The sequence below is a fragment of the Centruroides sculpturatus genome, unplaced genomic scaffold (assembly GCF_000671375.1).
Source record: "Centruroides sculpturatus isolate CEXI.00-Female unplaced genomic scaffold, Cexi_2.0 scaffold1510, whole genome shotgun sequence".
NCBI lineage: Eukaryota > Metazoa > Arthropoda > Arachnida > Scorpiones > Buthidae > Centruroides > Centruroides sculpturatus.
The window spans coordinates 71,162-85,992 of record NW_019385830.1 but is presented as its reverse complement, the minus strand read 5'-3'; the positions used below and the strand labels follow the sequence as shown (position 1 = coordinate 85,992).

The 14,831-nt window shown below is 34.5% G+C and overlaps 2 protein-coding genes and 1 non-coding gene across 3 annotated transcripts in view; 1 reads left to right on the top strand and 2 right to left on the bottom strand.

The window, feature by feature from the left end:
- The window catches only part of LOC111642390 (histone deacetylase 11-like), a 44,476-nt gene that overhangs the window by 27,048 nt on the left and 2,597 nt on the right, over positions 1 to 14,831 (bottom strand). The gene's annotated exons all lie outside the window — the stretch shown is intronic.
- On the bottom strand, positions 3,824 to 4,707 carry LOC111642391 (C-reactive protein 1.4-like). The gene has a single exon (XM_023388741.1). It carries the CDS (start codon positions 4,609 to 4,611, stop codon positions 3,904 to 3,906), a length of 708 nt encoding a protein of 235 aa, XP_023244509.1. The 5' UTR covers positions 4,612 to 4,707; the 3' UTR covers positions 3,824 to 3,903.
- On the top strand, positions 10,297 to 10,368 carry Trnaq-uug. The gene has a single exon. It is a non-coding gene; the product is annotated as a tRNA-Gln (tRNA).

The following is a 14,831-nucleotide window of genomic DNA, read 5'->3' as shown; positions in this document are numbered from 1 at the left end:
GTTTTATTATTTCATAAATTAATATATATATATATATATACACTAAATAAAGAAAATTTCTTTAAATTAATTTCATTTTAATTTAGAAATTCTATTTTATGGCGGCGCAGAAATATAAATTTTAAAAAAGGTGCTTGTTATCAATTGATATGAATAAAATTACAATAAATATATATCAAATATTTTTATGGATTTTTCAAAACTTCTATTAACTATATGAAATTGTCATAAAACATACCAGTAGTCTCTCTATGAATTTAGTGGCGATCAGTATTGATAGTGGCAGCCAAATATCGGTAGCACGCAGGAGGCTAACAGCCCAAAACGGCCCTGACGCCACAGGCCCACCAGTGCCCAAGCGGTTCCGTTCCCTAACACTGGAAGTTCGGTCGAGGGTTCGCACCTCGCCTAGGACGGGCTGGCCACGTTGAGTTTTTCAGGTTTTCTCCACGTCTGTAACGCCTGAATAGAAGCCAGTTACCCTTAAAAAGACTTCCCGGAAGGCATCCCTCTAGGCAGATCGTCTAAGTGTTGCGTTGCCGTAACTTAACAAAACTAAATACGCCACTGTCGCTGATCCCGGGTTCCCCAGAGCAATAGATTGCCACTTTGACCGCCACTTTGACCGCTCGGCCACACGGCTGTCTATGTAATGTAATATGCAGTGGTGATATTCGAAATATTTAACAAAGGGTTCGCTAACAGAAAATTTTTCCTTAACATTTTTTTTTTTTTTTGCTCAAATGGTGCATTAGCAAGATTAGCGCAAAAACTGAACTTAAGATACTCATATAAATAAAAAAGATGCGTTCACAAAAAAAACAAATTATAAAATATTTCATCCATTCTATGTTTATGCCAGAGCTATATAATAGCTTGACCGCTCGGCCATCCGGCCGCTAAAAACCAATTAAAACTTAAATTCTTTTTGAACGACCGCGACCGTCATTCTCTTCGCGACAAATTTGTGGCAACAGCTACGCTTTTTAACGAGAAAGTGTAGACGGAGAGATTTCCATTATCGGCAACAACAGATGCGGCGATATCTTTACGTAGATAGTCGATAAGGCAATCTGCAATGCATTAAGGTGATATGCGACACGAGAATCTGTGCGAAGTACCAATGTGTAATGGTTAGCACTCGTGATCCGAGTTCAAATCTCGGTGGGGCCTTTTTTTTTCTTCGCCCCTGTCATCGTTCATTGAAGGCGACAGCGACAGTAGAATTCATTTGCTTTGAATTAAGAACAGAAACTCTGTTTCACACACGTGCGGAAGTTTCTGTTCGACGCTTTGCAACGTTTCGATATGTTTATTCTACTTTAGCGATGCTTTCAAAACGGAATTCAACGTGCTGCAAAGTTCTGATCCAATAGCATTACTGTTTCGAATCAAAAGAATTACAGAATGTCTTCCAGGCGCTTACGTCACACTAAAATAGACATTTTCAATCAGCCGCTCATAAGAAAAGCTCGTGTCAGGAGTGGGTTTCGAACCGATGATTTTGATTCTTTGTCACTCCTCGATTAGAGCAGTCACGTGCTCCGCTAATTGTTTTCATCAGTGCATTATATGTTTCTACTGTATTTTGAATGTATTTGTTAGCGTCGGATTCCAAAACAGGCCCAAAATTTCCATTATCAATTATTTTTTTCTTGCTTTTAATCTGTACCATTGAGGGTCAATTAACATACCATCTGAAATATTAACTAAATTTTTGGGGGGGATTTTTTTATTTCTATATGTTCGTTGAATTTACTTTTATAAGCATCTTTTTTTTAAAGTAAAATTTTTATATTATGTTTATTAATTTGACATTTTTTATTTTTTGTGTGGGTGTACCACGGGGAGTTATTGTATCCAAGCCGAACAGCTGTTTCATGTTCTTTTATTATTACTTCTAATAAACGACTAGTTTCACCTATATAAATGTTTGGATTTTGACAGTTACACTCTATTTTATAAACTATTCCGTGGCTTTTTTAAGATTATCTATTTTATTGTTATGCTGTTTATTAATGTTTTTATAAATGTTATGTCATATTTTATCTGTCAAAGATGGGGCCAAACTAATATTACCGTTTTTAAGGAGATTATTACAATTGTCGAAAATGTTTTTAATATACGGAAAGGTTTTATATTTCGTATTATATCTATTTGTGTAATATTGTTTGTGCCATGTATTTAGTTTCATTTTAGGATAGTCATTAAGAATAAACTTTGTTACTAGCTGTTTTAATTGAATTTCTCGATCTTTATTGTCAAATATTCTTGTATATACGTTATTTAAGTCCATAATATAAGTACAGGTCTTTTCTATGGTTTCTTTTTTATGGTTTCCAGAATGTATGAATGGTTGTTAATCGTTTTATTATCATTACAGGGTTTCTTATATGTTATAAAAGAGAATTTATCTAGGTTATTTATTATAGTTATATCTAAGTAATTGATTTGTCCATTTTTTTCTTTTTCTATATCAAAGAAAAAGAGAAAAATGGACAATATTGTCGTTTTTTTCGTACAGCACTGAAGATGGTTAAGAACTTAAACGAACCGAAATGCATTTGTAGTCCAATTTACAAAATAAAGCTGTTTCTAACCAGAAAACTGAGAGATCGTCTACCAAACTTGTTTTTTGGATTAAAGAGACGTTATACAGTATATAGAAATCCCTTATGTTCATCCTGACGTGGGATTAATTGATTCCCCTAAGTGTCGGCCAACTTACAAATGATCTCTTGCTTTGGACTGGAACGTTGTCTGCAAATGGGTGTTTGACAGTAGATGCAACTATTGTCTGAAAATTTCATGAAAATCCGATCGTTGGGATCACTTTGAATAGAATAAATATTAAAATTCGAGTCGAGGAAGTCGAAAGTAACATAAATCGGTGTCGGGAACCGTGTAAATCTTCCATTTAGAGTAAATTCGAGTTAAGAAAATTCAAGTTTTGTATTAGAAAATTGAAATAAAATTCATAATTGTTTAAAGATTGAAACAGAAAGGATTATTGTTTTAGTTTTCATCTTTACCTAGTAAGTCTAAGGACAAACAAATAGATCAATAGCAGATCAAACTATGGATTGCGACATATTTCGCCGTATAAAATACCAACCTACTGCTCTGGGAGACTGGGGTTCGGCTTCGGATTGTGATTCTAAGGAATTTCGAGCCTGGCCGTACCCATGATGAATATGATAAAAGGTCTTAGAGTCTCTCAGAGACAGCCGAATAGTTGAAGCGATGGGGTTAGCCTAATTCTCTAGGGGACGCGAAATATAATCCGGTCTAGCAAACTCAGGAATTTTCATGGGCAGTCTGTATCGCATATGTCGGGTTTCGTCCCTCACTATCAGACTTCAGTTTCCAATAATATCGACTTTTGCCCCAAGCTCCTCAACTTTAGGGGCACTTTGTCAATCGCGTTGAATTATAAACCTTAAAGTAAAACATAAACTTTTTATTTCATACAAGTTCATTTTATTTACTGAAAAAAATTTATGATAAACACATATTCCTAAATATAAAACAATTAAACATTATTTATTTATTTATTTAAATTTAATAAACGCATATGTATATATATATGCAAAATATATGAACGCATAAAAATATATCTTAAAAACGTTAATACTGTATTAGATAAAACAGCTTAATAATGATATAAGCAAGGTTAATATGTATTATAATAAATGAGTACTTAACATTAACAGACAGAAAGCTCTATTCATACCAACTTTGTATCTTATATACATAAAATACAAGTCGACTTTTGATGATAGTGTATAAACGAAAACTGATGACATGCATATCATTTTTGCAGTTTGTATGAAAATTCAAAAGCTAAAATTAATCTCAACATCGAAATTATTTCTTTTAGTAAAGATGATGATGAGTACACGTTTAATTATAACAAAGATGAGTAGCCGACAAAACAACATTATCTTTAACAGTCATTGGAGTCTTCATCCAAGCGAAGATATTTCCTTCTATCATACTTCCTTCGCAGCTTCCAGCATCTTGAATTTGCTCCAGGCTCAGTTGTTCGTCCCAAATATGAACATCGGCTATATCTCCGTGCCACGATTGATCCTCCTTATACTTAGAATCTAGAGCGTCTTGATCTTGACCGATGACCAGTGTGCCACCCGATGGTATCTCTTTGCTTAAAAAATACGAGTAGAGTCTCATAAACTTACATTCTTGTCCGTTTTGATAAACATGAACAGTTTTCATGGGAGCGAACCAAGTTGCGCACAAATGATGCCATTGTCCCGGTTCCCAAGGTAAAGCACATTTGAATTCTGCGTAAGGAACACCGATGTGGAATTTCACTTCATAGTCTGAACCATTTCGCTTGAGATAGATGAATATTTCGTTGTCAAAACTAGAAGTGGCGTATGATATAATTGACAAATGTTCATTATCCAATGAGTAAGGTTTCAACCAAGAACATACGGTGAATTGCCAAAGCGAGGGAAAAGGATTCTCCGCTTTAATTCGAGGAAAATTCGAAGAATTTGAAGGGCTTAAATAGGCTTTTACCACAAATCCCGTTGTAAAACTAATCTTGCATATTACAATAAGTAAAAAAATCGTTAAAGGGGACATTTCGTAAAACTCAAGAAAAATGCACCAAAGACTTGCTCTTGTACTCGAGGAAGTTACAACCGTTGTTTCTTCCACCGAACTGAAAGATATCTTCGTATCGAGACTTATAAACAACGACCAGTTAATTTATTTTGGGTGGAAGCCAATAGATACAATCGCTACAGTTTTGTTGATTTTACTTCCTTTGCAATTAATTTTTATTACTGATAACTTAACGGTTCATAACTTTCTAATAATTACACAGATTTTTCTCTTTCTTGTAAATATTAAATTAAATTATTAGAAATTACGAGAGAATATATATTACAGTTTTTTCTTTTATTGTTATTTTACAGTTTTAATACACCCTTATATTTTTGTGATAATTTCTAAAGAAAGTATATTGCAATTTTTATTACATAATTTTTAATGAGTTAATTTTTTCACTCATTTAATTTTCTATAGGACATAATTTATATTTTATAGAATAAAATATGAATTGTAGAAACAAATAGTTTTTAAAATTAGCCTATTATTTTTACTTTCATTTTAGTATAAATTATATTTCTAATCATTATATAATAGTCATTTAATTCAGTATATTATAGTATGTCATACAGTACGATGCCAAATTTTTATTATATTTCTAGTAATTACACTGTTAGAAATATAATGAGAATTTGGAAAATTTAAGTGAAATCAAGAAGTCAATTAAAGAAAATTATATTACAGAAAATCGAGAAAAGAACAAACATTAAATCGAACTCCTAATGTCAGGATTTCTTCTGGTGTGGAAGTCCATATGGAATTCTTTCCTCATCATCATCGCGTACCCGATTTAACTCGTGACAGATGTGTCAAAACACCCTGGTTTACGTTCTGTGGGCTCTAATATTGTAAAAATTATCAAAACTGTAATGAGATGATGATTAATAGGTGCACATTCTTTAGGTAAAATTTTAAATAATTTTGCAATTATATAAAATGAAAGTTGTAAATAGTTTTTTTTTTTGTTTTTTATGAAAGAATTTTAAACATTTAACTTGTTTAGTTATTTTCCTTGAATTAATTGGTTTTAGTTTATCTGGAATGTTATCAGTATCGTGTTTAAAACAAAAATGGCCATTAATTCCAAGTAAAGTTTACATAAACGGTCAAAGTTCTTTTCCCGTCTGAATATACTGAAATTTATTTTTGTTCTATAGTTGCACAAAGTATTGCAATTAACGTTAAATCTCATTAATTGCAAATAATTGATCAACTGTTAAGCTTACTGTTAGCCTGTAAAATAATCTGTAATTTTGCAAAATTTATTTTAATCTGAGGGTTTATGATGTTCAAATGGGAAATACGCATTACATTTTGTATGCAAATAGTGATGGATCGTTCATGATTGATTCGATGAAATTGAAACAATTGTCGAACTGTTTGAATGATTCGGGATTCATTTGGGGAAAGCAAATCGATCACTTTTCGAGTTCCCTTATAGATCATTCTTTCCGAATGGATTATAATCGCAGACAGAATCGAGTGTGCTATTATTGTTTTATCTGTTGCTTCGAAGGTTTAATCGATTTTTTATGATACTTTCAAGGTTTATACATTTCAAATTTTGTTGTAGTTAGCGTATATTTAAGTAATAATTGTATAAATATTAATTTATTTTCTAAATTTGTTTATATTTACTGCTGTTTGCTACAATAAGAAACATGCATGGATAGACGCATGTTGCTTGGTTTGGTTTTATTCATATATGGCAACGCGATCTGCCGAGGAGAGAATGCCTCCCAAGAGGCATTTGATAGGAAAATTGTCCTATTCAGGTGTTACAAATGTGGAAAAACCCAGAAAACACCGCATGGTCAGCCTATTGGCGAGATGCGAACCCACAGCCACAGCCGAGTATCAGTGTTCGGTAGTTTTATCCACTCGTACACTAGTGGATCATGCTGTTTGTTTTAGTTTGACTTTTGCTTATTAATTAAATTTCATCAACGATATGCTTTTTGTTATTGGCAAAATTTGAACAGGAAATAATTTGATCTGCATTATAAATGTTCGTACTTAAGGAAACGTTATAGAATAACCCTAATTAATTACTACTCTCTTGCGGGATTGAAGACAGATGACATGTTCACTCAAAATATAATTAATTAATTAAATGGATTATAGCCACAATAGACTAATATTGGTAAAATAATATTTAAAAAACTAGAAGCATTAATTATACGATCGGAACATTTTAGACCCAGGCAAGAGACTCGAACGACATAGACCCCTATATAAACAGATTATGGTCAACTGGGGGTCAAAATTTGATTGGATAGTGCCGATCACGTGGTTTATGGATGCCATTATGAGATTAGCTTCGGATCCGCTTATGACAAGTGAGTGTCAATCAGCTATTTATTATGATAAATAATAGAATTGGAAACTTTATATACTAGGTAATTTCGATCTAAAATAGATTCTAAACATCGAGTTAGTTCTTACTTTACTATACTAAGGATAGAAATCAATATTTTAGCCTTTAAATCTGACGATACATCTATAGGCCTATCGCTCTTAAAGCTACCATATAAAAATAGATCATGCCAGGTTTTTCAGCCATTAATTGCTAAAATAGAGCTCCTAAATTCGAACTGCATCGATTTCCTAGTGATGAAGCTAGAAAAAAAAACATGGGCGATTAAAGTAAACAGGCTGGATGAAAATGAGAAATTATGGATTCCTGGAAAACATGCATTACTTTGTGAGGTAAGAATCAGAATTTTTATGAGAACTGCTTTGCCTACCTATTTAATTGTACATTACACATTAATAAACTAAGGCTAAAGTGTATTAAGTCTGTTAATAGATTTTAGCCTTTATAAGTATATTGGTTTAGTGAAATGTGAATATTTACAATTAACTCTCATAGGCTCATTTTGAGAAAGATCAGTATGAGAATCACAGGAAGGATGGAAGAAAATTGCTGAAGCGTGATGCTGTGCCTACACTTTTTTTCTCACAGATCTGCACCTAAAAGAAGATGCTCTGGACCAAAAATAGGACATAGAAACAATTGTAAGCGTATAGATCTGACCAATATTACACAAATAGATATAATACGAAATGTAAAACCTTTCCGTATATTAAAACATTTTCGACAATTGTAATAATCTCCTTAAAAAGGGTAATATTAGTTTGGCCCCATTTTTGACAGATAAAATATGACATAACATTTATAAAAACATTAATAAACAGCATAACAATAAAATAGATAATCTTAAAAAAGCCACGGAATAGTTTAAAATAGAGTGTAACTGTCAAAATCCAAACATTTATATAGGTGAAACTAGTCGTTTATTAGAAGTAATAATAAAAGAACATGAAACAGCTGTTCGGCTTGGATACAATAACTCCCCGTGGTATACCCACACAAAAAATAAAAAATGTCAAATTAATAAACATAATATAAAAATTTTACATTTAAAAAAAAGACGCTTATAAAAGTAAATTCAACGAACATATAGAAATAAAAAAATCCCCCCAAAAAATTTAGTTAATATTTCAGATGGTATGTTAATTGACCCTCAATGGTACAGATTAAAAGCAAGAAAAAAATAATTGATAATGGAAATTTTGGGCCTGTTTTGGAATCCGACGCTAACAAATACATTCAAAATACAGTAGAAACATATAATGCACTGATGAAAACAATTAGCGGAGCACGTGACTGCTCTAATCGAGGAGTGACAAAGAATCAAAATCATCGATTCGATCCCATATTACACAGATGTGCAGCAGTTTTGGATCATACAACCGGCTAAAGTCAGCACAATACCCTGTATTTACTGGCAATTTAACCTAGCTGCAAAGTATGTCTTAATTTAAGATAAAATTAGGAGAAATTATTTTAACTAGATTAAAAATCTGCTATGATGTAAAAATGTTTTTAGCTGAAATCCTACTGAAGTCAGTACTTTACCTTACAAGTTAGTTATTGATAACTCGTGTGATTTTCATAGACAGCACAACTTTTCATCGTTCTTCTATATTTTATTTATTTAAAGTAAACGACACTATGGCCATTGGCCTTTTCCAACTGTAAAAAATACATACAGTAACTTATATAAAACACAAACAATTAACAAAGAAATAAAGGAGAGAAAAAACACAATTCAGTTTTTTAACAACTTTTTAAAATTGTTCCTAAGTTCTCAAATCTTTATATTTAACAACTGAAAATAAAGATGTAAATTTACACATACACCAAGCAATTTTTCACCATATCTTAAATTTATTTAATTTAAAATATATGCTCTCAATATCAAATTAATAATGTACTGCCTCGCCCCCGTACATCATACTTTTCCTGTTAACAATAGATTCGGGCCTGTCCTCTATTTAACTCCTTTCAAGAAAAGAGTTTTGAATTGAAATAAAGTGACTTCTGTCTTGCATTAGAAGTTCACATATAGTTAATCGGGACCTCCCGCCCCTAATTCCAATACTCTGGTGTCAAAACGGAAAAACGACTCGTAATTTAACGTCGACGTTATCACTCAGTCGGGGGAAATTTCATTTCTTGTAAGAGACAAAACATGTCATAACTTCTTTCGAAATTCTGTAAACTAAACAATTGCAATTGAATCATCGTTTAGTTAGTTAAACGTCGGCCTGTCATAAAACTGCTTGAACATAACGAGAAATGAACATTATCCATTGTTTAGGCATCAATCGTAATCGCAGGATAACGTCAGGATGGCCGCGCGGTCTAAGGCGCCAGACTCAAGGTAGACCCTTCCCGTAAATTCCGGAGAATGCATTCCGGTCGACGATAGTGGGCGTGGGTTCGAATCCCACTCCTGACACGAGCTTTTCTTATGAGCGGCTGATTGGAAATGTCTATTTTAGTGTGACGTAAGCGCCTGGAAGACATTTTGTAATTCTTTTGATTCGAAACAGTAATGCTATTGGATCAGAACTTTGCAACACGTTGAATTCCGTTTTGAAAGCATCGCTAAAGTAGAATAAACATATCGAAACGTTGCAAAGCGTCGAACTTTCGCACGTGTGTGTGAAGCAGAGTTTCTGTTCTTAATTCAAAGCAAAAGAAGTTTCTGAATTCTACTGTTGCTGTCGCCTTCAATTGCATGAACGATGACAGGGGCGAAGAAGAAAAAAAGGCCCACCGAGATTTGAACTCGGATCACGAGTGCTAACCATTACACATTGGTACTTCGCACAGATTCTCGTGTCGCACAGTGCCGGCCCGAGACAAGTTTTAGGATGGAGCGAGATCCTATTATGGCGCCCCCTTCGTTGCCCCTAATTTATATCCTTTAATTTTTTTTACCACTGAGGCGCCCCCTAGGACTTAGCGCCTGCAGCGGCTGCTCCGTTCGCCCTATGGTAGGGCCGGCTCTGGTGTCGCATATCACCTTAATGCATTGCAGATTGCCTTATCGACTATCTACGTAAAGATATCGCCGCATCTGTTGTTGCCGATAATGGAAATCTCTCCGTCTACACTTTCTCGTTAAAAAGCGTAGCTGTTGCTACAAATTTGTCGCGAAGAGAATGACGGTTGCGGTCGTTCAAAAAGAATTTAACTCTTTTGCGACATTCAAATTTACGTTGCATGTGACGAACGAACCAAATAATGTTCGCTGGCACGCTGATTGGTTTAAAAATGAGCTTTCGAGAAACAGATCACGTGGAGATCTCGTGGTGTAACGGTTAGCACTCTGGACTTTGAATCCAACGATCCGAGTTCGAATCTCGGTGAGATCTCTTGTTTTTTTCTGTCGTCAAAGTTCGTTCCCTATGCAATTATGAAACCTTAGAACATATAGAAAAGTCTGCCACAGGATAGCAAACAGTGCGTGTATGTCCAACCGTACTGCACTCGATCAAAAATGTTCATTGTGATATTTATTGTGTAATCCAGTTACAATAGCCAAGTACTTTTGACCAATAAATTTCTATCTTATCCGTTTTTTTTTTTTTTTAAACTTTTTCCACCCTGTGGGCACTAAGAGGGCCTCTCTTTGCAAGCCCATTATGGGTTCGGCCAGGCCCACAATGGGGCTGCCGGGTAGTGAGGGACGGGGCCTGACACATCCGAACGGACTACCCCCGAAAAATTCCTGGGGATTTTTCGACCCGTTCGGATTCGAACCCGGGTCCCCCGGAGCGGTAGCCTGCCGCCTTGACCGCTCGGCCATCCGGCCCATTAGCCTATCCGTTGTAGTCACTGGCAGAATAGTAAAAACGTTTTATACTTTGCCTTTTTTCATATACAAATCAAATAAGTTTTTTGAAAGAAAGGGCTGACGAATTTACAATGAAAAGTTGTTCCTGGTGATTGGACATGGCGACAAGTGAAGATATTTATTACAAGTGTCTATTACGTATTTTTATTAAATCAAATAAGTGTTTAAATTCACTATAAAAATAATTAAATTTAGTTTCTATGCAAACTTTCTTCATTTAGGAATTTTCTAATTATCTCTTGTTGAAGATTTATTTTACTTAATATATAAACTTTATGAAAAAGGTTTCATTTTATCTTGATCTAATTTTACTTTATAAACATGTTTACTCTGATGCTCCTGTTAACTGTTTGTGTAAAGTAAAAATGCATTTGAATATAAAAAAGTAAAAATGTTTTTATTTTTAAAAGTGTCTCCAAATTTCTATCTAATTTTGCATTTCGAAACTAAAACAATATGACCACTATTCTACGTCGACAGAACGATAGAAATTCTTGTCTCTGAATCCCACACGCCGTTCTTTGGAAGAATTCCTTCGAATTGACTATACATAACCACCGGTGGCATTGACACTCGTCCATCTACACGTGCTGGTTGATTATATATGCCGATGTCAAACTTCCGGTTACGTTTCTTGTTTTCTTGACAAGTCTGTTTAACTGCTTTTGTGATGTCTGTAAATCGAACTTGCGGTGGTCTGACAGTGTTTCGTACCATGTCTGCCACTTGCTCATCGTTCATCTTTTTATTGTTGTTGAGCCGGACAAACTTCGCAAATCTGGAGAGGTAAATGGCCCACTAGTGGCACTGAGAGTTCGGTCGTTGGTTGGCCACGTGGAGTTTTCCGGGTTTTCTCCACGTCTGGAACGCTTGAATAGGGACCAGTTACCCTTAAAAACACCTCCCGGAAGGCATCCCCTAGGCATATCACCTAAGGGTTGCGTTGCAATAACGTAACTAAACAAAAACAATCGAGAGATAAATAAGAGCATTTGCTAGTGTTTCCCACATAGACGTGCCGAAGGTGCGGATATCGAAGTTCTCCGTATGGCCTTTTGAAATAATCTGGGACAGAGATCTGAAACGGCGAATTTTCTCCTTTCCAAATGAAATAGACGTATCTGGTGGGTTCGCAAATGACGCTGTTAATTTGTACGTCTTTTTGTATTGCAAGTGCTTTACCGCAATTTTCAGAGACTTCAACCTGTTTTGAAGTATTTTTATCTGACGGCCGTTGAGTACTCTGCACTGTTTGACGTCAGCACTCAGGACTTCTTCGACTAAATTTATCAAAGATCCGCTTTTGTAGAAAATGATAGCCGATATGTGAACGTTCGTCATGAGTTTCCATTGAGCTATGCGAACGCTCTGATGGTAACCGAACCAGATTTCTCGACCTGCTCTTATCGAAGTGCTTTCTTTATTGCTCGACGAAGAGGAAAAGATCTTCCGATACGTACCAATAATTTTGCGGGCCCGTGACGCAATGCAGGTATTACGGTCATGACGGTCTCTTTGGAGTTTTTCAGACTTTCCACGAAGTTGTAGATCGATCCTGGGAAGAGCTATTTTATCTTTACAAACGGCTTTTAAAACTACGATATAATCGCATGTTGTGCTGTTGCTTTTAAGCGATACGAACAACGTCTTCTCTTCTTCGATGGGCATTAGATTGCAACTAAACACATTCTTTTTTTCGTCGAAAGCGACGAGATAATTCCGAAATAATTGAAAAGTTGACAAAAGATTGTCGATAACTTTTCTGTTTTCTCCGGTGTTGAGACAGTTGTATCTTTGGTAACTGACGGACTATTCCTTGTTCTTTTTCACAGAAATAATATCCATGTCTTAATGGTAAACGTAACTCTGGTCTATTTTCATTTCGAAGAAATCGCTTATGATCTTTATCCTATTGCCAGAGTACCCGAATCCCGGTCTCGGTGGGAAGATCTACTGCAAGTTAGCATCATTCGATCTTGCAGGTACTGTCTCTCTCTTGACGTCTCTGTATCTGATATCATAGATACGGAGTATAATACTACTCTTCGATACGTTAACGTTAACTATTTTGCGACTTGGGAAATGTCCCGAGGCTTGAAATCTTTGTCATCACGTCGTTTTTTATCGTCTAATGCAGTGGTTCCCAACATTTTTTCATTAGAGTACCCCGTGACATGTCATATCTCTAGATTGTACCCCTCATTTAAGAAATTTAGTGAGTACCCATATTGTTAATTTTACATATTGTAACTTTAAATTACATAAAAAAAAGTAAATAAAAAAAAAGTAAATGAAAAAATGTATAATAAAGTTGTGATTGTTGCAAGGAACATTTTTTACCTAATAATTTTTTAATACTATTAGTTTGTGATTCATAATATATTATTTTTTCTGCCATAATAACAAACTTTTTTCTGTACACCTAAACAACCTATCGCGTACCCCTAGGGGTACGCGTACCACAGGTTGGGAATCGCTGGTCTAATGGAATAACGAAAAATATTTATTTATAACCATATTAAAATTTAAAATAATTATTGAAATTATAGAATTTGGAGAAAGAAAACGGAAGAAGGCAAGAGAAGGAGAAGAATGGAAGATTTTAGAAAGGCCGTCATACGAGACAGGCTGGAAGTAAACTACGATAATACACTGTAGTATTAAGTTTTAATTACTTTCAAATTATATCCATATATATATCTATACTAATATTATAAAGAGGTAATGTTTGTAAGTATGTATGTAAGTTTGTTTGTAGCAGGTAATCTCCGAAACTACTCATCCGATTTCAAAAATTCTTTCACCAATATTTAGAATGGAACTTCAGGGTGGACATAGGCTGTATATTATTCCGTTAAACATTCATATAAATTAAAATATATAATCTAGATTAAGGTTTTTATGTCCAACAGATGGCGCTACGTAGATGATAGCCGATATGTGAACGTTCGTCATGAGTTTCCATTGAGCTATGCGAACGCTCTGATGGTAACCGAACCAGATTTCGAGGCATTATGCTTTTCTTTGAAAATGAACTAAAGCAGATCATCTTCTATCTATATATATAAAATTGCTTGTCCTGACTGACTGACTGACTGAATGANAAAAAAGATTAAAAAATGGATATTTCACAAGTAATCACACATTTTATGAAAATAATACTTACTACATGGAATAATTATACTTATAATCAATTTAAACATACATTTAGGAAGATATAGATGTGATTTAACGTTAACAATATGCTATGAAATCATTATTTAACTCAAGTTTATGAAATTATCTATACTAATATTATAAAGAGGTAATGTATGTATGTATGTATGTATGTACGTTTCTTTGCAGCAGGTAATCTCCGAAACTACTCATCCGATTTCAAAAATTCTTTCGCCAAAATTTAGAATGGAACCTCAGGGTGGACATAGGCTGTATATTATTCCGATAAACATTCATATAAATTAAAAAATATAATCTAGTTTAAGGCTTTTATGTCCAACAGATGGCGCTACGAGTACGACGCCCTAAGTTTGCTTTTCTGCGAGGCATTACGCTTTTCTGTGAAAATTAACTAAAGTGGATCATCTTCTATCTATCTATATAAATAAAAATGTAATGTTCGTTTGTTCCTACCGATTCCTTTGAAATTTTGACACAACGCTGCATTCGAATACGCACGTGTTTTTATATAATATACGTGTCGAAATTCCCCCCACTGAAGGGAGATGGTTAGGATTAAGGCTTACCGTAACGAACCCTGCTTCTATTTATACTATTTTAGATGCGGTTTTTTTGCGTTTTTGATTGCGTTTTAATAGGGTACGTCAACAGAATGTACACTAACTTGTAAGAAGGGATTTTTCAATATTCCCCCGCAGGGGAGAGGGACAGAATTAAGGCTTACTGTGAAAAACTTGGCTTCTATTATATTATTTTAGATGCGGGTTTTTGAGTTTTTGATTGCGTTTTAATAGGGTACGTCAA